The sequence below is a fragment of the Acipenser ruthenus genome, chromosome 20, assembly GCF_902713425.1.
Source record: "Acipenser ruthenus chromosome 20, fAciRut3.2 maternal haplotype, whole genome shotgun sequence".
In the NCBI taxonomy this organism is placed as follows: Eukaryota; Metazoa; Chordata; class Actinopteri; order Acipenseriformes; family Acipenseridae; genus Acipenser; species Acipenser ruthenus.
Window position 1 is genome coordinate 31,941,399 of NC_081208.1, and position 25,749 is coordinate 31,967,147.

The following is a 25,749-nucleotide window of genomic DNA, read 5'->3' on the forward strand; positions in this document are numbered from 1 at the left end:
TCTGAATGCAGTGCCCATGTTTCACACCCACGCGCTGGCGGGTTATCTGGATGGTAGAGTTATTTATGCACCATGTGTCTGTTGTCACCACTGGTGTGCGCACCCCAAGGATCAAATTAAAAGCTTATTTTCCATGTGATGAAGGAGTCCTGAAATAGACACCCCTAATAAGCCAGCATGCATATTCTATAGGCACTTACTTGTACCAGCAAATACAAAAGTGTATACAGTACAGTGCATGAACACAACAGAACTATATACACCCTGGATTCTGAAGGCAGGGGTTCCACATTTTGTACAGGTTTTTGGCTGCTGTTGTATTAAATGTTAAAGTTATGACAAGTACAGCACTTTCTAGAGCAGAAAGTAATTTATTCTACACAACAGTGAATGACACTCTTATTTATTTATTTATTTTTCATTTCATGAGCTTTCAGGGTAACAAACTACTGTAATAAACCTTCCAACCCCCTTCTCTCGATAGCTAGACAGACAGATAGATAGATAAATAGATAGATAGATAGATAGATAGATAGATAGACAAATAGACAAATAGATAGATCTGCACTCTCCCTGTGGTGTCTGGCACATCTGGGAGAAGTGCTTTCAGAGACATGGGAGAACCTCATCAGAGAGAGAGAGAGAGGGGGGGGGGGGTTGCAGCCCTCCGCTCACAGTGCTACAGTAAACAGCCTAACAGGAGGGTCTGTGAACACTCAAAGCTAGATCTGCTGCTGTTAAAAACAGGCCTGCCACCCCACCCCACATATATAATGTAAGCAGGAACATTTTCTATGTTTTTTGGCTCTGGCATCAAAGACTTAAAAAAGAAAAAAGTATCGTGGAGTTCTTGGACTGTCCATGCATTGAATGTCATCAGTTCCCTGGCTCTGCTCTGTATTCAAGGACTCCCTTAAAGACCTGCTCAGCTGCAGAGGAGCCCGGTTTGAAAGTGCTCTGTGGATGAGAACCTGCCTGTTGACTGACAGGCGGAATGGAGCGCTTCCTCCTCTCTGGAGGAGCAAACCTCGAACGGAGGACAAAGTCCATCAGGAAAATCGGATTTAATCCCCAGGAGTCAAGGTCGCCTCCTAGAAGATTATCCAGAGACTCCACCCCGTCAGGTTTATAACTCAGTGGGTGGCCAAGATACTTCAACTGAAGAGAGAAACTCCAGACAGGTTCTTTAAAGCTGAAACTTTATCATCAGCCAGCTATTTAAACTTGGTCTGAACTCCACTAATATAGTCGGCCAGACCCCAGCATGGAGGGTTGGATTACACAGACAGGGGGAGCACTGACACTAAAGAGATTGCAATTCTGATCAGGTTATGTATACAGTATATACAGATATTTATATACGTGTCAACTTCCTAATGTTTCAGTATGTTTAACATACCTTTGCCAACAGAAAAAGTGTTTGAAAACAAACAGTAGAGGTACAAACAGTGAGTCACATTTTCTCAAAACTCCAAGCAACTGCACTAATTGCCCCAAGCAGTCAGTGCAAACACGCCAACCCAGCCCCCTCTCTCTGTAATGGAGCTCTTCCACCCAGCCCCCTCTCTCTGTAATGGAGCTCTCCCACCCAGCCCCCTCTCTCTGTAATGGAGCTCTCCCACCCAGTCCGCTCTCTCTATAATGGAGCTCTCCCACCCAGCCCGCTCTCTCTGTAATGGAGCTCTCCCACCCAGCCCCCTCTCTCTGTAATGGAGCTCTCCCACCCAGCCCCCTCTCTCTGTAATGGAGCTCTCCCACCCAGTCCGCTCTCTCTATAATGGAGCTCTCCCACCCAGCCCGCTCTCTCTGTAATGGAGCTCTCCCACCCAGCCCCCTCTCTCTGTAATGGAGCTCTCTCACCCAGCCGCCTCTCTCTGTAATGGAGCTCTCCCACCCAGTCCGCTCTCTCTATAATGGAGCTCTCCCACCCAGCCCGCTCTCTCTGTAATGGAGCTCTCCCACCCAGCCCCCTCTCTCTGTAATGGAGCTCTCCCACCCAGCCCCCTCTCTCTGTAATGGAGCTCTCCCACCCAGCCCCCTCTCTCTGTAATGGAGCTCTCCCACCCAGCCCCCTCTCTCTGTAATGGAGTTCTCTCACCCAGCCCCCTCTCTCTGTAATGGAGCTCTCTCACACACTAGCTATGGCCCTCTCTCTGTAATGGAGCTCTCCCACCCAGCCCCCTCTCTCTGTAATGGAGCTCTCCCACCCAGCCCCCTCTCTCTGTAATGGAGTTCTCTCACCCAGCCCCCTCTCTCTGTAATGGAGCTCTCTCACACACTAGCTATGGCACAGACAGGGTGCAAGGTCTCTCGCCATCGATGCCACAGAGGCTGCACGGCCCCACTCGCTAACCCCTGCAAACCTCAGCTCTGGATTCAGAAGAAAATAAATCAAATTAAATCTAAATCAAAACACTCTTCGCTTTTTAATCTAACCGAACAGATATCATTCCAGTGCCCCACGCTGTACAAGTCACTTCACTACAGAGGGGATAGCCATGAACAGGAGAATCCAGGACCCAAGAACGTATTCATTGGTTGGTGTCTTTGAGTATGAGTAACAGCTGCGCTGATAGTTCTTACTTCTATGTACTGCTCTTACCTGATACTGTGACTTGGTGAGCTCTCTCTTTACATGGTCCAGGTCAGACATCTTCAAACCCCAGAACAGCAATACAATTCCCTCAGCCTCCTATTTGTTGTGTCTCCTGCAATGCTGAAGCATTATTCACTGCCAGTAATATCCAGCATCAGAGTCACACCAAAGAAACTAAAGAAGAAGGCGGCAGCCTCATGAGCTTCACATTGGAATCCCCATCGATCTTTTTCTTGAGCTCACATCCCTGGCTCTTGAACCAAATCCTGAAGTTCAATAGCCAAGATAATATATTTAAGAAAGGGTCAAATCCCCTTGAAGGATTAAAGCCCCCTCTCGCTTATTAATTGCTGTGAGAACGCTCCTAATCCCCCCGACTTCACTTCTGACTCGGAACCCTACTTTGAGCCCAGCCCTGTTCAGATCAATACACACACACACATAAAAGAGCACACTGGCTGCTCTTTTCCAAGCTCTGGTACCCTGTCATGCCGCGATTCTTGTGGCTGGGCTGCTTTTCTACTTTACTGCTTGAAGATCTGCTGAAACTCCGAGCTAGCCACAGCATTCCTGCGTTTCCACTGTGCTTTGAAAAGCACCAGACCTGGTGAATTCAAAGCCTGCAAGATTAAAGTAAAAAAAATAAAACCTGGCTCTCTAGGCCCACTGCAAGGAGCTGGAGCTTCCCCACTGATTGAAGTCACAACCGCTGCGCTACAAAAACATCTTGATATCCCGATAGGTGATATTTCATACAGCACACAGCTGGAAGACAATTAGCAATTATTGGTTAAAAATGATAACTGCGATTGTGATTATCTTACATCATGTTTCACATCCCATTCATTCACAGAGATTCCCAGGGCCCCAAAGCAAACCCTCTCAGCACTCAGCTCCCAGGTAACCCCAGCAAACCCTCTCAGCACTCAGCTCCCAGGCAACCCCAGCAAACCCTCTCAGCACTCAGCTCCCAGGTAACCACAGCAAACCCTCTCAGCACTCAGCTCCCAGGCAACCCCAGCAAACCCTCTCAGCACTCAGCTCCCAGGTAACCACAGCCAGGAGATGTCAAACCCCTCAATGGTTCTGCGAAAACAAGCGTATTTACTGGGTTAATCTGGGTGCAGAGAATAGCGAGCTCTCGTAATCCTAACAGCAAACTCAGAAACACGTTCCTCCCATTCGCGTCAGCGGACTCAAGCAAAACAAATAGCAGCACTGCAGAACATGTTTCATTGAAGACTTTGTGCAATAACACTGCAGTACTTTCTACTACTATAAATAAAAAAAATATTTTTTAAAAAACATGAAACAATTGCTCTCTGCAGTTGTTGAGAAAAGGTCTATCTTAAATTAAAAATGGTACTAGAACTATATTTAGATCTGAGATACTGCGCTTTATAGAAACATAAAAGCCAAAACAAGTTTCATCCAAACTGGGATTCCAGCCCCGTCTCTCATTTAAATCTGCTCCAGACTTTTTTTTTTGTTCTTTTTTTTATATAAAAGAAACTTTCAGCAGCCAGCACAACTACACACAGCAGAAGCATTTTTGTAAGTCGTGCAATAGGAAATTCATGCAAGCAATCCTCCTGATGCTTTTCACTGGAAATCTGCAGCCAGCTGTAATTAATAACAAGGCAGGTGACCCTGATTGGAAGCGTGGCTGCTGAAATATCCTGCCTGCTGAAACAATCCAGACCGCAGCAAACACGTTCATTCCCAAAAGGATTTGCATTCAATGCCAAAACCTGCTTTCAGATAATTAAGTAACAACGCAGATTGATTTTCTGGAGGTCTTCTGGACGGGATCCACTTTGTTTTGCGGCTTGCTTTTTGCAGTTGGAATGACCTGCAAACGCTTGTGTAAAAGGTGCTTCTCACCACAGAGTGCCCCCTCGGGCACCAGCACAGCAGCTGCACACACTCAGCTGCCAGGGAGAGTCAGTCTCAGATCCCAGCTCAGCCTTGTCATCTCTGCCAACGGACACAGAGCACAGCACGTGGACTTGACTTGTATACGAGGTACATGAAACCAAAAGGTACGCCTGCATGGGAGGAACCTTCAGATGTAAAGAATGCAAAGTGAATAAGCTGGGACAGGTAGAACAAGCCAGTGCTCTGCATGCACCACTACAGCACGCTTGAGTTACTGTAATGGTTCATATTTTAACCAACGTGGAATTCTTCTGCTTGTCCCTCAGCTGGCCTCGGAGTTCCGGGGTGTCTATTAAGGAATTTTACAAGCAGTGGTATAAACAAGATCACCATCGTGAGTGATTGGCCTTAACAGCTGAGGAGCTGCTCTTGTCTACTTGAAATATCTTCATTTACTCCTGGCTCCAGTCCCTTAAAAGCAGGTCAGTGCTCCCTGGAGCCTCTCAATGCCTACGCTTCACACAGACAGAGCGGAACACTGAAGTAGCTGGGGCCAGGGCGTTCTCGTACTCCTCGCAAGGCAAAGTAATGCGTCCCATGCACTGGGACCACGTCTTAACGCCTCTGACACAGTCAGCAGCAGTGACTTGGGGAACGTGTCAAAGGGCCCAGAAAAGTTGCAAATTGATATAACAGTAATCATACCCTGCACATCAGGAATGGCAGATGTGGTTTGGCATAAAAAGGCTCCAGCTGTGCCGACTCTAATGCCTGGAATCTGCTTCCGTGGCATGCAGCTGGTTTCACTGATGAAGCCACACTTTGCAGAAGGCCCCAGCTTCTACAGACCCCCCTGTTAGTCGCTGCCACATCCACTGTCGTCAGCACTGCCCCACTCATCCATGCTGGAGTCTGTTTTACATGTCTGGAATAATCGGGCAAGCCTGCTCAATGTCTGATCACACGAAGGGACTCTTAGTGAAGTGAATTCCCTTATAAAAGTTTCCCATAGTAAAAGCATAGTATAGTAAAGTATAGTAAAGCACAGTGAAAGCAAAAAAAAAAAAAAAAAAACACAACAACAACAACAACAACAACAACAACAACAAGGTTAACTATGGTAAATGCATAGAATAAGCATATGAAAAGCATACACAAATACTGTGGTAAACTTCTATAAGGGTTCAGAAGGGAATCATTTGAAACTATCGAACTAGCAAGAAAATACTCGTGAAAATACTCGCGTTACTGCTGCTTCCTGCAACCACGCAGTTTATTGCAGGTCTGCAGCTTGAGATATTCTGTTGAGGACTCGAAATCTAGATAATTCGGGAGATTCAAATACCTGAGCGAAGAGCCACTATACTATTTGCAGGTACCCAATAAATCACAGAGCCCTCGCACCAGGCACAAAGATTATTTACTGTCTATCTAAAGCCAACAGCACACGTTCTGACAATGTGCTCACTGAACGATGGTTTTCATTGATCCAGAGCCAGTGCTTACTGGAGCCGATCCCACGCTCTATTTCAGTAGAAAAACTCTGGCGCTCAAATCAAGAGAGAGAGAGAGAGAGACAGAGAGAGAGAGAGAGAGAGAGAGACAGAGAGAGAGAGAGAGAGAGAGACAGAGAAGAGAATGGGCCTGTCCCGAATACTCGAAACACCTTCACACTTGACATTTAAACACGATGCAAGATATGCAAAAAAGAAGAGAAATCTTGATAAAAACAGCCGGAAAAGCAGGCTCCGCTACACCACCCTGATCAGACTCAAGTACCTGGATCTTCTATTGAGAGCCTGAAACTCCTGCCAGAATTCAAAACGTAGTTATATTCATCCTTCCAGGAATAAGCTGCAGGTCCTACATTTAGAGTGGGCTACATTTCCTCTGCGCTGCAGCCACTGCACATGTGTTCCTTCATATAAACAAGAGGAAAAACAGCAGTGCTGCATCTTTGCTGACACTCCGCCTCCATGAAGGGTCAGCTCAGCAGTGCTGTGACCCATGCATTTGTGTACTCGGCACTCAATGGATTGAGTTAATCAGCCACAGGTCCCCAGGACTTCAAAGGGTGTGGATAGAGCAAAGATAAAGGGAGCTGCAGATCACACAAGGGAAGGTCTCCTCCACCATCTCTCTTTAAACAGAGCGCTGTCATAATAACCTCAAACAGGTCCTTGTCTCACTGCGACAGGCAATGGGATTCAGAGTGTCCTCCCCTTTCCCCGCTATCCGTTACCCCCCAGGCAGGACAACACACAAAACCACAGCAGAACAACAAACTTAACATCATGTCATCTGAAATTTAAACAAACAGTGATTACATACATATATACACACACACATACATGTATAAAAAATAAAAAAGCAGTTGGTATGAATCATTTCAGGTGACATTTACAATTTATAAACTTGTGTGGATTCCAGTTTGCAGTCATCGATTTGCACCACCTCTTTCGATATGGCTGGGCTCACGTGTCCAATTGTTTTTGGGGGATCCCACCATGCAGACCACACCATGTTCTCCCCACCTCTGCTTTCATACACCAACTGTAATGGCTCTGAAATTGAACCCTAAACTGAGCACATTCTGAGGGGATTACAGAGTGGAGCCAGGCCCTGACAGGCGAGAAGTCTCAGACTCAGTTAATATTACATTTCCTAGTGAGGTTCAAGCATCTCCCAGGTCAAGGCAGGGCTGCAGAGTAGCTGTGCACGCACACCGTGGGGACCCAAAGGTTTGGTCAGGACCCCCCCCCAGAAGATTCTCTTCCTGCTATAATGTTTTGGGAGCCGACAGGAACGTTCTCATGTCAGCCTCAGCTGCCATCGGAAACCCCCTTCTTTGCTATTTTTTTTGCACAGCTAATCAAATCTCTTATCAGATTCAAAGTCAAATAGAAATATTAAGCCTAGCCTATAACGAGAACTTTTGTCTTTTGCTACATTTTAAATGTGTAATTATTTGGTTCCGGAAGGTTTGGACATTCTGCTACCCTGGGTCAAAGCTTGGCTTCTGATGTCATTTTTTCCCCCGCTATAGCCCATCACGTATGTTTATTTTCACAAATATTTCTGTCTGTGGCCTAATGCTGGTGTCAAGGAGAGGCTCTTCTTAATTTTAAGTAATATCAGATTGCTTCTGAAAAGGGATTTCTGTTGAAGGAAATACATACAATAACCCAGGCCTAAACACCCCAGCAAAACTACAGCAACAGCACACAGAGAAACACAGGTGGCAGACAAGTGGTGGGGGTTAATGCAAGTTCTCACTGAGTGAAGTCCTCTTTCTCGAGAGAGATATTTTTACAATTTTAATTGTGCGTTTCTTTAAACCGTAGCATATAATAGTTTAAAGCCTGTTTCTGTCTCCACCAAATTAAAGCACACACATCCATTGCTCAGAGCTAAACAATCTCCACTGTGTAGTTTAATTGTGTGTTCCCTAAAACTGCAGCCCCCAGAGAGCAAGGATATAGTTAGAGAGAGTTCTAATTACCGGCCCATGCGCAGCTCTTTAAGCACACTACAGGCTCTAGCATGCCATTCACCCTCATGCTTTACCATCTGCACTGCAGCTCTAACAGTCACAAGTCTGCAAGTTGCCTTTTATTAACGGTGTAAAATTTACGGTAAGCTTCAAGGAGCTGTACGCACTAATTCAAGATTTAAAGCAGCACACAAAGCCTAAGGAGCACACGTGGTCAGAGGTGCAGGCCTTCAGCCTTTACACACAAAGCCTGCCTGGCTCGCTCGCTGCCTTCCTCCTTCACAGCAAATAGCTGCTGGGTTCTCTGTGTGGGGTCCCGTCCCCACGTCCCCACGTCCCCACCCCAAATACACCCAAACATCTCCTGGTTATTTTGCAATCCTAAATAACCCTTTGAGAATTTAAAAATCTGTCATTTAAAAATCAAGCCTCCAACATTTGTATTTCAACTTGTTAAATACCGGTCACACAGATGTGATTACTGTCCGCTAAATAAATTATAGGACTGGAGAGAGAGAGAGAGAGAGATAGAGAGAAAGCAGCCATGCCCAAGAGGAATTCAGTGCACAGCATGCTGCCTTTGTTCTTAACAACAAAAACATGATTGAGGCAGAACGACAGACGGTACTAATTTCACTCTTCGCGTTGTTATTAACAATGCCTTCAAGTGGGATTTTTGCATAGGAAACAGAGCCACCAGCAAAGCTATCCATTGCAGCATCTGAAACAGAAAGTCAAATTCACATTTTCTGCATGTGGCTGAATCGAAATGTCCTGAAAGTCAGTGGCCTTAGTAAGTCACCCACACACCGGTGTCAGAATAGCATGCATATTGGAGCAAAGCAATGCTATGAAGAGTGTGCACACTGGATCAGAGCAGAGCTACGCTATGAAGTGTGTGCATACTGGATCAGCGCAGAGTTACGCTATGAAGAGTGTGCACACTGGATCAGAGCAGAGCTACGCTATGAAGAGTGTGTATACTGGATCAGAACAGAGCTACGCTATGAAGAGTGTGCACACTGGATCAGAGCAGAGCTACGCTATGAAGAGTGTGCATACTGGATCAGAGCAGAGCAATAGTAAGTAGTTGCATGTACAGTACAGCAGACATTGCTCTGAAAAACCTTCAGCATCTTAAAGGGAAAGTCCCAGCACACACATAACCCCTGGGAGCCCTCACTAATTTTAATTAATTAACCCAGAGAGAGAGAGAGCCCCGCCCCTGCACTCCAGACCAGGCTAACTACCAAGCAATCTGCTTTGTAGATTCAAACCGAGGTCAACTAAATTGGTTTCCTGAATCCCGCAGAAGCACTTACACCCATTAAAACCCATAGGCGCAGTTTCCTGAACTCGGTTTGGGTGCTGAGCTTACAAACAACGCATCTCATGGGTGGACCCAGTGCAGGTTTAAATGAACACATACAGTACAACTGCCTGTACTATATGCATGGACCCTTGAAGTCACGTCTATAGCTGCTTGACCCCTCCCCCAGGACGTCATGTTTTATTTGGAGCTGGTCAGTTTTAGTGGTTACTGTAATGAACTTCAAAGGGGCTATTTATTCACACTTGTGTTGACTCATTTCAGTGGCGCACAGTGGGTTTAGTCAGGCACAGCTTACTGTGGTGGCAGTCTGGATGCTTTGAGAGTTTTAAAGGGCAGACTCCCCCTTCGCTGACATGCGGAGGTGGGAATTTTAAATGGCTCCTGCTGCTGGCTCAACCAGAAGGGTTTTCTGGACAAGCTACTGTACAGCACATGCAACGAGAGTGCGCTGCTCTCTTCTAATACACACACCAGCTCTGGGCAAAATGGACTTCCTTTGTGAACATGTGGGTGTCTGGGTGACGACTAACAGCACCGACTCTCAGGACATTGCTGTTAGAAACAGCTTTGCCTCCAGCGGCATTTAAAACACTACATTTTGTATGATGATAAAAAAAGCCCAAGTAGTGAAACAGAACAGATTAGCCATATTGGGAAGCATTATGCTAATGTATCCAATTACGTTGTAATCCGGTTTAATCCACTTTGTAAAAGTTACCATAAATGCAGTAAAACAGACTCCAGCATATCCCTGCAATGTAACTGACTCTTTGGAGACTATCCTAAATGGTAAGCTCGGTCTGGCTGGTAATCACACACTTGTAAACTGAGGGCTTTTTGTTTTTAAACTTGAGGCTTCCTTTACAGACAGCTCCACCGCACGCTGCTTAGTTTAAAAATGAGAACTCGAGAGAAATGTAGGCGCTGTTCCTGTGAAATCCAGCACCCAAACTAAAAGCTGGCCTTTCTCTCTTGGAGTCTGATTCAGTTAGCAAATCAATGCTTCAGAAACCTTAAATCAAGGTTATTTGAGAAAAAATAATTAGGGAGAACTTGCCACCAAAGCAAGATCTTCTTTACAAACACTTTCACAGGAGGGTTCCAGCAACGAGTAGATGTGCTCAGTGGAGTGCCTATACCTGGTGAGCTTTCTTAGTAAGCTACTGACCTGCACACAGTGAAGATATAATAGTGCACATTGATCTTAAAGCTGTACCCACACAGCATATAGAAATACACAAAGAAAGAACATTGCTGACCTCCAGAGGGGAACGAACCCCTCTGACAGCGATCAATAAAAACCATGAAGAAACACGGCTTTCTTTTTCTTCTACTCTTAATGACTCACTTCCTCTTGGATGTTAGTTCTTCATTTCCTCATTCAGATCAGACCTCAGCCAGCCAGCAGGTCTGTGCTGGGCACACTGAGCCATTGAAAAACCTCTTTACGCTCTTTGCAATGTGCCCGAATTCTCATGTGGGCTGTAACCTCACAATAATTAGACGTAATAAACAGAACATTACACTGGGTATGTTTACAATCTCCACCCAACATGCCGTCATGTGCTATTTAAAGGGTTATTTCACACACTGTGTGTCTAAACGAATGTTCATAAACTAGACCCGCTTTCCAACTGAATTAAACTAAATGAGGAACGCTGGCTTCAGCTTTATTGTTCAGACCTTTTTAAAAACTTACAATTAAAATAATTTTCAAGGGAGTGACACCATTTACAGTAAAGTCCTTCAAAAAAATGTTTTCTCCTATACAGCATGCCATACAATAACCCTGATGCACTGCACATCCCGTAACACACACACCTGGGAGTGCCCAACCCGTAACACACACACCTGGGAGTGCCCGTCCCGTAACACACACACCTGGGAGTGCCCGTCCCGTAACACACACACCTGGGAGTGCCCGTCCCGTAACACACACACCTGGGAGTGCCCGTCCCGTAACGCACACACACCTGGGAGTGGCCGTCCCGTAACACGCACACCTGGGAGTGCCCGTCCCGTAACACACACACCTGGGAGTGCCCGTCCCGTAACACACACACCTGGGAGTGCCCATCCCGTAGTGCTCACACCTGGGAGTGCCCATCCCACAGACCCTTGGGATGTTGAATAGATTCCTTTTTTTTTGTTTGTTTGGGTTTACCCCTTGTGCTACAAAGATGCTTTTAACACATGAATTTAAATCAAGCACAGACTATTCAAAACACAGGAGTAGACTGATAAGCAATCAGATAGAGAAAAAACCCTTCTGTTTCAACAATTTCTAAACACAGTTTATTTTGAATCCATGTCCTGCTTTTCTTGTTCGCTAGCCCTATTGTCTGCACTGAACCACTGGGATTTAAACTATTTTAAAACTAGCATGTGCACTCTCCTTGTATCTAGAACCACTGGGATTTTAACTATTTTAAGAGGGGAGAGTGTTCAAGGGAGTTGTCTAACACTTCCACATTTTTACAGGGGGGGTCTATGGAACCCCAAGCTGACGAAGGGTCATCAACTGTATTGCTAGTACATCCTAATGTTTCAATTCCTGCTCACAATCTGAACCAAAGCAAAACGGTGCAAGTCCAGGGCTGTGACCGAGGTCTAAACAGAATAGAACTGAAGTACCATGGCGTATTAATCTGCCGTTTTAAAAAAGTGGGAGCCACAAAGTACATGCACTGAGGCTTTAAGTCAGCAATATTTTTGATATAATAAATTGCCCATTATTCTACACACAGCGGAACTGGGGAGAGTTTAAAAGGGCATTTTCCCCACTTATAAGCTCTACTTATTTTGGAAAAGGAATAAAAAAAAAACTAACAGAATGTAGGAGTTAATAAAATCAACCCTTTGTAAAACCCTCTGTGTATAATGGGGTTTAATCTGTTTTTTTTTTTTGTTTGTTTTTTTTAGACCAACTGTGCTCCTGGGTTACCAGATATTATCAGTCGGACAGTAATATGCAAAGTCTAGCCTTTTTCCACTGGTGCACAGCAATCAGGAGAGCTATAGAATTTCACTGCATCCGCATGTAAAGAGGGCTGGCTAAGATTTAGTCAGATTTCATTGCAATAAGTTGCAGGACTGCTGGGCAAATGCAAGAAACAAGGTGGAGGAGGACGATAGGGGAAAAATCCCATGCATGAATATACAGCATGTTCAACAGTTCACTCTGACCTGCTATTTCAACCCTGGAGTCACTTAAAGAAAAAAAATGACCACACAGCACTGCTGCTGAATTCAGTGCAAAAATAAAAAATATATATTAAGAAAAGAGCCTGCTTGGCGAGTTTCTATTTCTGAACTTTTTTTAAACAGCAAGCTCCTCTCGTTAAAAGGGCTGGTGCGCAGGCGGCTTTCTTTAAGAAAACACGTCTGTCTGAAATCACACACGTCTCCATCAGGCCCAGAGCCGGAAAGATCTGTGGACTGCCAGGCACGGAGCCAGACTCCCAGCCCCTTTGAAGTTACAAAAACATCCTCTAGCTGGAATACATTCATGAAACCGCAGGACAGGTCAGGCTTTAAACAACATTCACTGTGAGATCACCTGCAGTGTGCCAGCACGTCGACGCCTAGTTCAGCAACACGACCCTCCTTTCATTCCCCAACCGAGTCATCTTCCTGCGAGATCACCTGCCGTGTGCCAGCGCGTCTGAGCCTAGTTCAGCAACACGACCCTCCTTTCATTCCCCAACCGAGTCATCTTCCTGCGAGATCACCTGCCGTGTGCCAGCGCGTCGGCGCCTAGTTCAGCAACACGGCCCTCCTTTCATTCCCCGGCAGAGTCATCTTCCTGCAATCCTTAGACAAATCTGCCACCAAACTCCTCTTGCTGTCATTCAAAACTGAACTCTGCTGGAATAAACACGCAATTCAGCATTCATTCTCTCTCGCTCCCTGGTAAGTTTTCTGCACCATACCATACTGCAGCTCACAGGGGAAGCATGGTACCAACCATGACAAGCGTGGCAAACTGTACACTACCCAGGGAAACTTTTATAAATCAGGAACAAGTGGTAGAAATAAGAAGTACATCACTAAAGTACATCGTTGTGCAAGTTGCTAAGGGTCATGATATTCTATAACTATCAACAGTACAGTGCAGATGAAAGATAAAGATGAAATCTGTTACTCACATTTGGAAAGACAGGCTGTATGGCTCCGTTGTCACTGAGATAATAACTATCAAAAGCATCAGTTATTTACAGCTTTGAAGAAGGAAATAGCTGAAACATTCGTGAATTTTAGTGAAGTTTACTGCAGTAATGAAAGAGCTTGCAAGCTGCAAGAACAACAGCATAATCGATTATTTAAAAGAGACCGTTTATAAAAACCACAGCAGGATTATAATTTCACTGAATATATGTTTTGGGTTTTTTTTCAAAGTTATGGCAGGGCAGCTTCTCGAACTCCATAGAGCTCACATAAACTGTTTCAAAATTTCAAAAATGTAATTAGTAATTTGTGACCAAAGTGGATATATGCATCTCAAAAAATCTATCAAGTTAACAATTAAAAAAAAAAAAAAAAACATTTACAGTAAATAGGAAACTGACTGAATATCACAGTTGAATAGTGAAGACAGCATGTGACATATACTGTAGCAGGGCTGGATTCTGGGTTAAATCTACGCTCAGTAGAAAGAACACACAGACCCCTAATCATTCCAGGAGAACTTGTATTTCCTGGTCTTCAAGCTAACACAGTAAAACTGCAACATCAGAGCAGCAAGAGCTCATTCGGGTTATACATTTAAAACATCTGCACTTTGAATAGCATCTACTGTGTACAGAACGATATTTAGATCATCTCTTGCGGGACTGAACAAACTGAAAACGTGCAAGTATTTCACGAAGGCTTGCATCCCCCAAAACAATTAATCAGCACAATACGCCACATGATATTATTTTTGCATCTATAGATATTGAAGTTGTTGTAGGATTCACCACAAGCACACATTGGGCAGCTCTTCACAGCGAGTGTTACACAGTTTCCGCTGGAATCTGCCTTGCTTCAGAGCTATCTGATCTGCACACCCTGACAGTGCAGCACTTCAAGCAAACCCTGCTTCAGAGCTCTCTGATCTGCACACCCTGACAGTGCAGCACTTCAAGCAAACCCTGCTTCAGAGCTCTCTGATCTGCACACCCTGACAGTGCAGCACTTCAAGCACACCCTGCTTCAGAGCTCTCTGATCTGCACACCCTGACAGTGCAGCACTTCAAGCACACCCTGCTTCAGAGCTCTCTCATCTGCACACCCTGACAGTGCAGCACTTCAAGCAAACCCTGCTTCAGAGCTCTCTGATCTGCACACCCTGACAGTGCAGCACTTCAAGCACACCTCGTTTGTGTGCTTTCACAGTGCTGCTCCATCAGACTGCACAGCACCCTGGATAACTTGAACAGCTTCACGCAGCCCCCTGTGCAAGGCCCCAAACAGGTTGCCTGAACACCAGCTTTAGAACAGCTTTTTATCACTTACTTTGGCCCCAAATATTTTCCTTGTGTGCGCCTGATGCCATGTGTACATCTGCATCAGTTCACCTGGGCCTGTTAAACACTGCCAAGAGAACTAGGTCACAGACCTGTGGTTAATTAGCAGCAGTCAGGGTGCTGGCTGGGGGTTTGGGTCTAGTTCCTGTTTTAAAATTCTGAACTCCAAAAATACCAAAGTATATTTCTGCCCATTTTTTTTTCTTTTTCTTTAAGTGATCCTTAATAAAATTAATTTGCAGTCGATTTGGATTGGTTTTGTTCTTCTAAACAATTCTTGAGTTTGACAAACTCTATGAACTTCCTCAAAACAACCCGAGGGAGTTTGGAGATGAAAGCCAATCAACTCTGAACCCAAACAAACCCAGCTAGCACAGTTTCTCCACCATGGTTCCTCTGGTGGTGCTGCTGCTTAGTATTATTTGTGGGTTTGCTGTACTAAAACACTCGTGGCTTCCTTTCACAGACCTCCATTAGCACTCATCTTGGACTGCCTTCCCTGATATGTGAAGTGTACCAGACTGACTGGACTTCAGTGCAAAGTTTTCAAAAATAAATATATACTTTTATTATTGCTTCATATCATAACTATTACTGTATAAACTGCGCATCAAGGTCATTTCTCAATGGTGAACAGTGCTGTTTACTTTGGTAAACACTGTGTACCGGGAAAATGAAAAGTTCCACAAAAGTGTGACCTACATTACAAGATTATTTTAAAGTTAATAAACGTTTGGACTGTCCGAACTTAAGTGGGTACGCGGCGCTGTCAAAAAAAAATAATACTACATAAAGTTAAAAACAGTCGCATCGGGGACTACAGAATTCATCTGTAATTTGAAACAAATACGCTTTCCAGTAATTAGGATGGTCACATTATAAAGACAGTCCAGCAGCTAATGTCAAACCACGATGACCATCGATGCACACCACACACTCACCGCGAGTTAACGGAGCAGGCTGCGTTCACTACAGACAGTAAACGTCTTGCTATGTTCCAGAGTAAACCTGTTCAATACAATTCAATTAACAAATACCTAAAGCGTCTTGTTTCTAACGCGTATACCGATGGCAGATTCTCCAACCGCACTTCTTGCACTGGTAAAAATGAATGTAACCATGTTAACGCAAAAAGCTAAATTATAATAACACTGACATATCCACTCCCTTTATAAATAAAAAAAAAAACTCGGAACTTTTTGACACAGATTTAGCACATAGCGGAAAACAACAGCCAAATATTTTTTTGCCCACATCAGAACTTCTTAAAACAGAATAGCTTTTAGTTTTGTGCTACTACAGCTTAGATAGACGGGTTGTAATCTAAAGTAACTGCTGAAAGAGCGGCATCAACAAAGACAGACGTGTGGTTAAGCACAGTTATTCATTTGCTCAATCGAAACGTGACTTTCACCGAACGTCGGTGACTTCACAAAGACATTACAAAAACGGATTAGCCCAATTTATAGAGTCTTTGGTACGGCACAGTAAAAACAATACACATAATTGCGTAAACTAATATAATAAATATTATTATTACAGTGCTTTAGACTATTAAAACATATTAACAGCAACGCTTAAGAAACATTAAAGTGACAGTCCTTACCCGGCTGGACACTTTAGTCGTACTGCACGCGCTCTTGTGACAGCTCGAATGCTGGTGTGCCGAGCTGCAGTAATACTTCTGTCGAGCAATCCAATCTTCAATTCCTTTCCGAGCCAAACAAGCACTGACTACGAAACTGTCTCCTAAAATCGAGAAGAAAAAAAACACAATCCATCAACTGGAATGCAAAGTGCTATCACCACCACATAGTGTAAAGCAAGCATAATTAACGCTGAAAGATGGGTTCATATTGCAACAACGACACAGTACAGGAGTGCGTGCAAATATAACATACTCGTTTGTGTTACTGTCTGTAGCTGCGTGACTGACAAAGCTGAACCGCAGTGAAAACTACAGAATCTCCACTTTCTAAAAAAAAAAAAAAGACAATATACCAGTAATATGTCTTACCTTCGGGGCTTTCTCTGGGTTTACAAACGACAGCTTTTCGGAAAAGATGGTAAAAGCAAAAACAAGAAGTATTTATTAGACAAGCGATACTACAATAACTAATAATAATATATCGGTATACGAGAAAGCATTAAAAAGCTATGCAGCCAGCCCTCTGTTATTACTAGCATTACTAACTCACCATGTTTCGAAGGAAGTTTACCCATTTCAATGCATTGGTTTATTATACTTTCCAATCATTTGATGCGTTATATTCCAGAAATTAGAGCGGTGCCTGAGTTTAGACCCCGTGAGAGAAACAGCAGCCACCACTCATTCCTTCCTGTGCCGACAGAGCCCTCAACTGATCAAGTAATTTTAGTCTCTCTCTCTCTCTCTCTCTCTCTCTCTCTCTCTCTCTCTCTCTCTCTCTCTCTCTCTCTCTCTCTCTCTCTCTCTCTCTCTCTCTCTCTCTCTCTCTCTCTCTCTCTCTCTCTCTCTCTCTCTCTCTCTCTCTCTCTCTCTCTCTCTCTCTCTCTCTCTCTCTCTCTCTCTCTCTCTCTCTCTCTCTCACACACATAAAAAACCCTTGCTTCTCCCACAGAGAAACGTGATTGACACCTCGTTCAGATTAGACAACTTTCAGGCAGCCTCTGTTGTTTTATTGGACCAAGGCGGCACATGAAAGGGAGTCGAAATCCTTTTGGAGTCTCCAAAAATAAAGAGAGCCGCGTCTGCATGCTTCGTTTACAGAGCCAGGCACTGCCAGCGGAACACAGAGCAATGGAGAGAAAGAGAGAGGAATGTCATAGAAAACACGCAGATAACACAAATACTGTCTTAAAGCAATGCACTTTTGTTTTGTTTTGTGTTCACTATCGAGTCTTTGTGAAGTGACACAATGAAAACAATTATAAAACCCGAGCTTAAACTAATGGAAACTTACGCTTCGTGTCGTGAAAGCAGCCTCATAGTGAGTCTGTTACACTTCAATGCTTTAAAAGTCTACAACAGTCATTGTCATTGTCAAATCGAATCCTGCTGCAGAGGACGTCTATTTGAGCACATTAACCCGTGGTGCAACAACACATGCCAGTAGCAGCAAGCAAGCTGTATGGAACTCAGCAGGAGTGACAATGCAGCCACTTTATTAGGAACCCACACAGCCTGCAGCGTTCAGACCCATCTCATGATATATCATTGCCATGTGTTTGTTAGGGAGAATGGAATATTCAGAAGAGTCTTTATAAACAGGTTCCAAAAGAACACTGTTTGCAGATACATCATCTGCCTATCATTGACAGCTGACATGCAGGGAATCGCAGTTTGACAACTGGAAATCAATCCAATCTATAGCTACTCCTCTGCCAAGTCTTTCATACGAAAGGATACCACATGAAAAGGGGCTAGATCTCCATCAGCTGCAGTCTGGCAGTTCCGGAGAGATTGAATAAAACAGTAAAAGCATGGAGGTATCCCTTCTAAAATGACCATAGTATTTTTGCAGGGTGTTCTTTCACATTTACCATGCTTATACCATGCATTTACAATAGTTTAACCAGGTTTTATTAATATGCTTTGCCATACCTCACTGTGCTTTACAATGCCTAACTACAGTATGCTTTACCATGCTTTCACTTTGCTTTATTCCACTTTGCTGTGCTTTTACTGTGGGAAACTTTTATAAGGGTAGCATGGTTTGTTTTTTAATAAGCTTTACCATACCTCTCTGTGCTTTACAATGCCTACCTATGCTGTACCGTGCTTTCCTGTGCTTAGAACTTAGAACCACCAGACTCAAAATACTGGAGCGTCTTGTTGTCGCAGTGACACATGTCCAGTCTCACTGGTCAGCAGGCTGCAGAGACTTCAGAGTATCAAAGAGAGCAGAACACATTCCTATCGAAGACAGCCAGCCCCATTATAAATATGCCCCCTTCTGCGTGCTCTCTCATTCCCCTGCAGTGAGGGCATTGTATTAAGGAAGGGATATTACCCAGGTAAGAAATCAATATTAGGAGCAGTTGGATGACATGAAATATCCCTGTAACACCCAAATTGAAATGCATATGTGCTTGGTGTTAGTTGGTAATACTTATTTCCTGCTCAACAGAAAAGAAGTACATGTGAAATATCATTTTCATTAATGCCATTTAAAAACAAATGTTGCAACAGTTTTTTGTTGTTGTTTGTTTAGTTTTCAGCGCTGCATTGTTAACGCATTGTTCTAGCAGATGAGACAGTCACTAAGGAAGAGAAGAAACAATGCATCCCAACAGCACCGTGCAAGGAACAAACACATGTTAAGAAAGAACTGAGTGGCGTGAAGCAGCCACTGCAGCATCTAAAGGCATACAAATACCTGGCAGGATTTTCACATTGAATTCCTAAACCCCCTAGTCCTGATGACAAACATCTTTACAGTAATCTATTCAGTAATAAAACTCTGCATCCACCCCCTCCAGAACACGATCACAATGCAGTATTCAAAGGGAGACAGTAGAACAGGTCCTTTCATCTCAGGATCCAATGCGCGAATGTGTTGCATCCTGAAACAGCACTGATTGCAGCATTGCCTTGGGAATTAGAAATACAAAAATAAAGAGTGAATATAGGACGGCTTCTGGAAACAAGAATAGTGTGCCGTGCCGTTGTATTTATAGCAAAAAAGCTCAAATGAGATGGTTGCCTGGTGAAGTATAAATGGATGTATTATTGTTAAGTCTATACCACTATCGTCATTGGGAGCCTGATGTCAGCTTCAGTGTTGTTTAGTCTGTAAACTACTATTAGATCCTGCATCCGGTCCTCATGGGAGGTTTAGCTGAAGATGGGCACGCTTTTCATATTTTATTTGTGTTGTGTTTATTTTGATATTTTAGGGGTCGTGTTTATTTTGATATTTTAGGGGTCGTGTTTATTTTGATATTTTAGGGGTCATGTGTTTATTTTGATATTTTAGGGGTGTGTGTTTATTTTGATATTTTAGGGGTCATGTGTTTATTTTGATATTTTAGGGGTCATGTGTTTATTTTGATATTTTAGGGGTCATGTGTTTATTTTGATATTTTAGGGGTGTGTGTTTATTTTGATATTTTAGGGGGGTGTGTTTATTTTGATATTTTAGGGGTCATGTGTTTATTTTGATATTTTAGGGGTGTGTGTTTATTTTGATATTTTAGGGGTCGTGTTTATTTTGATATTTTAGGGGTCATGTGTTTATTTTGATATTTTAGGGGTCATGTGTTTATTTTGATATTTTAGGGGTCATGTGTTTATTTTGATATTTTAGGGGTCGTGTTTATTTTGATATTTTAGGGGTGTGTGTTTATTTTGATATTTTAGGGGTGTGTTTATTTTGATATTTTAGAGGGGGTGTGTTTATTTTGATATTTTAGGGGTCATGTGTTTATTTTGATATTTTAGGGGTCGTGTTTATTTTGATATTTTAGAGTTGGTGTGTTTATTTTGACATTTTGGCAGTGTAAACTGGCAATGCTAAATTCATTTTTAATAAAAATCAGTTCAAAGTTCTTGGCAGCCTTTGAAATTAAGCCTTCTTCGTAAAAATAAAAGTTTCGTTTATTAGTTTAGAGGCATGTTGGGGAGGGGGTTAAAAGAAATCCGATATGAAAATAGTATTATATGCCATATGGAAGTAATAAAGAAACAGGCATGACCTTTGATTAATTGCCCCCTAACTCTCTCAATGCCTCAGGCTCAGCTCTGTTATACCTGGCAAGGTTACATTGTTGTATTTGTCCCAGTGATAATATAAATAGAAGCAAGCAGTTACTCAAATCCTGTACTTTTTCATGAGAGGATTTTTGCTGAATGCTAGCCAACCCAACTTGATTTGCCAATTGAAGTGGAACTTACACCACTTTAAATAGGCAGACAGTGCAGGACAGCCATCAGCTAGTCTTCAACCCAGCCCCAGTCACACTGAGCAGAATGCACAGAGTAGAAAGAGACGATGCTTCGCTGCAGTATGTGTGGGAAACACAAGCAAGATGAAATCTGGGGTCTAACCGGTGGAGAATCTTAGTACAGCCAGCCCTACAATGTGATCAAAAACAACCTGCAGGGGATGAGTTCCCCTAATTCGTTAAAATGGACTTGCATCACCTGCATTTGTAATCTGACGCCTCAAACAGCATTTGTATTATAAGGGCAAACAAAACAAAAAAAAGAACTAAACATTAAGCAGTTGCCAATCAATATTAGGAACACTTGGGTGACATGAAATATCTCTGCAACACCCAAATGGAAATTCATATGAGTTTGGTGTTAGTTGGTAATACTTATTTCCGGCTCAACAGAAGAGATGTACATGTGGAATATCAATTTCATTAATGCCATTTAAAAACAAAGTGTTTTTTTGTTGTTTGTTTGTTTAGTTTTCAGCGCTGCGTCTTTAAAGCATTGTTAAAGCAGTGCAGTTTAGATGAATAATGCATAATCATTTCTGCATTCATACTGTTGCTTTTTGCATGACTTCTGCCTGGTCACAAAAGCAGAGTGGGATAAAGCACATACACAAACCCACCCCCCTGCCAAACACACACACAATCAGTGCATTCAGAGGAAAACAGCAGGCGATCCCCTTTGATGTGGGGGATCAAATGAGGTTTCGTGTATTTTTGTCCAAAATGACAGTCTTGCCAGGTTTGCTAATGGGTATCTAATAGAAAAAGAGAGTTTTATGATGCTCATTAATTACCAAGAGCTGTCATGTGCTGGAGGCAGGGGAGGGGAAAGAAAGGACAGGAAAGACTGACAGGGGAAGTTGTGAAGGTAAGAGGGGCGGGAGATTGTGAGAGATAGAGAGAGAAAAAAGAAAGGCAGTGGGAAACACAGAACAAGAAAGAGGGGAGAAGAGAGCAGGAGAGGGAGAGTAGAAAAAATGAAAGAGGGGAGAAGAGAGTGAAAAAATGAGAGAGAGGGGGTTGAGAAAGAGAGATGGGAGATGGCAGTGAGAGAGGCAGAGAGAGAGAGAGAGGGAGGAGAGAGAGAGAGGAGTAATCCCCTTACCCTGATTATACAGCCACCAGCACAAGGACTTCAAAGAGCACCAAGCCTGCCTTGTGTAAACCTTTACAGCACCAGCCAAGCACGTTAATTGAAGGATCCTTTAACAAAACGGCTGTGCTATCCCCCCATGCCTGTGAGTGAGCAGGCAGGGCTCAGAGGGTACTTTAGGGCACTGTTTTGTTAAATTCAGTGTCTTCTGCAAACAACACATGGTTCGAGGCAGTCCAATCACTCAGAAATCGGAATGTTCAAGCTCCCGCGGAATTAGCTGTCCACAGATTCACCATGCTCTGCAGCTACATCGTCATCATAATCATCAAAAACAGACTGCTAAAGTGACCTGAAATATATCATTTAGTTGGTTCTACTTTTGTTAAATTAACAGATGTTTTGTCTCCTTCAAAAAGTAGGAATTAATTAAAGATGATGTGAAGAAGTAAAAGGTGGCCCACTAGGAAGTCTCATGTGATGTGATGTGATCTGAAGCACAGAGGTGTGTCATGAATAGATTCAGTGTGGTGATCTGAAGCACAGAGGTGTGTCATGAATAGATTCAGTGTGGTGATCTGAAGCACAGAGGTGTGTCATGAATAGATTCAGTGCTTCAGTGTGGTGATCTGAAGCACAGAGGTGTGTCATGAATAGATTCAGTGCTTCAGTGTGGTGATCTGAAGCACAGAGGTGTGTCATGAATAGATTCACTGCTTCAGTGTGGTGATCTGAAGCACAGAGGTGTGTCATGAATAGATTCAGTGCTTCAGTGTGGTGATCTGAAGCACAGAGGTGTGTCATGAATAGATTCACTGCTTCAGTGTGGTGATCTGAAGCACAGAGGTGTGTCATGAATAGATTCACTGCTTCAGTGTGGTGATCTGAAGCACAGAGGTGTGTCATGAATAGATTCACTGCTTCAGTGTGGTGATCTGAAGCACAGAGGTGTGTCATGAATAGATTCACTGCTTCAGTGTGGTGATCTGAAGCACAGAGGTGTGTCATGAATAGATTCAGTGTGGTGATCTGAAGCACAGAGGTGTGTCATGAATAGATTCAGTGTGGTGATCTGAAGCACAGAGGTGTGTCATGAATAGATTCACTGCTTCAGTGTGGTGATCTGAAGCACAGAGGTGTGTCATGAATAGATTCAGTGTGGTGATCTGAAGCACAGAGGTGTGTCATGAATAGATTCACTGCTTCAGTGTGGTGATCTGAAGCACAGAGGTGTGTCATGAATAGATTCAGTGTGGTGATCTGAAGCACAGAGGTGTGTCATGAATAGATTCAGTGCTCTTTGAAAGTTTTCACTTCTCGCTTGGGTTTAATTTGCAGAAGGTATTGAGTTACACTGTGTTACTCCATCTTCATGGCATCCACTGAAGTTATAATATTTAATAGTTAAATAAAGGGTTATACCAAAATATTTGCTATTCCGTCTTGCCGCAACACCACCGATTGAAATAACATTGCAGTTTTCTTTGATTTTACAGAATCTGAGCCACAGTGTAAGTGATTAGTTTTCACATTTGAATACTGTATGAAGTCTACTGTTACAGAGAATCAGTTCAGAAAGGCAGTCTGTAACTGTTAGTAATGGACTACATGGAAATGAAAACCATGTTGTGGATTACCACAGGTATGTGATAGAAGCGGCCATTCCCAGAGATTGAAACATCGTTTACATGGATTCAATTAAAGGGTTATGTAACACACCTAGTATTGTTTACAGCAAACAAATGATTTATTTTTGTGGAACATTATTCAGACATACAGTCCTATCCTGGGCACTTGCTGAGCTGGGTGCGTTACTGTACTTCCTGGATTTCTTAACAGGTGGATAAAGCTACAGCAGTTGGCTTGGGCTGGAAGCCGCAGGAACATGACATCTCTGTGCTTCGCCCTCGTGAAAAGTAAAAACAGGATCTTCCAAAGCATCTGCACCCTCGCTGCTCTGGCTACAGCCAGCAGTCACAGCGACCCGTAGAGGCACAGTCCCCAGAATTATTTTAGAGTTGTATTGTTATTTTGCTGAGCATGGTCTACTTAGGTCTCTCTTTGTATTAGTGCTGCACTACTGAGATGTACCTGTGCTGGCCCTGTGGCACAAAGTGAAGAAAATAAACTAAACTACAACACAGCCCTGTGAATGCATTCCCAAAGCTAGTCCTGAATACTACTGTCTGCATACAAAACGATAATGGAATACAAAATAAATTCAACTTGCATGTAAATGATTGACTGAGCTACTGAAATGTATTAAATTATTATTTACACCAATTCATTAGGGACCAGTAAATGTACCCTTTTGCAAATACTGATACTGTGACTGAAAGTAATACTAAAACTGTGTGCTTCAATACCGGGACACAACTATTATTAATATCGTTCCCCAGCATGAACGGACTCTGCTGTTTACTCTGCTTGGAGCCTTGATAAAAACACAGTCTGTGTTTACAAAAGGACTTCCACTTGAAAGGAAAGGGTTGAAAAGCCAAAAGGAAAGCGAGTTAAGCAGCTGAAGTGCTTGCCAGGAATGAGCTGGCTGTACAGGGCAGAGTCTGGGAGAGTGGATGGTATTTAGAACTGGAAATGGGAATTCAGAGAGAGTTCAGGGGCTCATCTTATCAAAGTGAACACTGAATGAAGCAGGGGGGCTGCTGGGTCAAGGCAGAACAGATGTGGAAAGAGGAGCCAGAGATGTGTGTGTCAAATGCCTGAGATCAACCGTGAACACAAGCGCAGAGCTGCAGATAGGGGTTACTGCCGCAGAACTGGACAGCATGCAGGCTGTTTTTTTATTCCAGTTCATAAAAAGGGTTTGCTATGCCTTTGGAGTCGAAATTGAGGGAAGAAAATGTTTTGCTTTGCATGAAAATATATGCAAAGCAAAACAGAATTTATCAGCATGATCTCTTTTAATGGAATTTTTTATTCCCCCAGGAAGTAACCTGTTCAGAACCATAACGTTAGAAGAACAAAAATAGTAAATTAAATAACAAGGAAGCTAAAAAGTTTGAATCTAAATACCAAATACTTTAACGACTTAATGGCCCATTTACTGTTCTGTTGTAGCAGTCAGAAGTGAGCGCCGATGTTAACTTTTTTTTCTCCTTCGGAGGACACGCATCGCTGCAGACTGAGCCTTGTACAGCAAACACAACACTGCAGTTCCTGACTCTCCAACTCACCTAATTATGTCACACCACATTCCTCTCTGATGAGGTCACCCTTCCATGGCATGCAGCTGCTCCCCTTTGGGTGTGACCCCTGGTTTACTCAACCACTTCAGAGCACAAATGAAAGAGCTTTTGTTTCATTTGATCCAGGCAACCAATCAGGAGAGAGACTGGAGAAGAGAGTCGAGCGACTCCAGTCCAGCTCGAGGAAATTTCTGTTTCCTTCAGAACCAGAACAATTGCTCGACAACGATCATGTGTGTGCATGCATGTGTGTGCGTGTGCGTGTGCGTGTGCGAGTGTGTGTGTGTGTGTGTGCAGGTGTGTGCGTGGGTGTGTGTGTGCCCTGTACAGCCAGCTCATTCCTGGCAAGCACTTCAGCTGCTTAACTCGCTTTCCTTTTGGCTTTTCAACTCTTTCCTTTCAAGTGGAAGTCCTTTCGTAAACACAGACTGTGTTTTTATCAAGGCTCCAAGCAGAGTAAACAGCAGAGTCCGTTCATGCTGGGGAACGATATTAATAACAGTTGTGTCCCGGTATTGAAGCACACAGTTTTAGTATTACTTTTAGTCACAATATCAATATTTGCAAAAGGGTACATTTACAGGTCCCTAATGAACTGGTGTAAGTAATCATTTAATACATTTCAGTAGCTCAGTCAATCATTTACATGCAAGTTGAATTTATTTTGTATTCCATTATCGTTTTGTATGCAGACAGTAGTATTCAGGACTAGCTTTGG

At 43.3% G+C, this 25,749-nt stretch overlaps 1 protein-coding gene across 2 annotated transcripts in view; it reads right to left on the reverse strand.

The window, feature by feature from the left end:
* LOC117425048 (protein naked cuticle homolog 1-like) overlaps window positions 1-17,230 on the reverse strand; it is a 32,832-nt gene extending 15,602 nt beyond the window's left edge. The window contains exons 1-3 of one of the 2 annotated variants that reach the window (XM_058993961.1): window positions 17,006-17,230; window positions 16,825-16,857; window positions 16,414-16,556 (exon numbers count right to left, since the gene is read on the reverse strand). In XM_058993961.1, coding sequence (XP_058849944.1) covers window positions 16,414-16,556; window positions 16,825-16,857; window positions 17,006-17,030 — 201 coding nt within the window. In that variant the 5' untranslated portion in view covers window positions 17,031-17,230. The remainder of the gene's footprint in view (window positions 1-16,413; window positions 16,557-16,824; window positions 16,858-17,005) is intronic. The other variant, XM_034041701.3, reaches the window with a different exon arrangement.
* Between the last annotated feature and the right edge of the window lie 8,519 nt (window positions 17,231-25,749).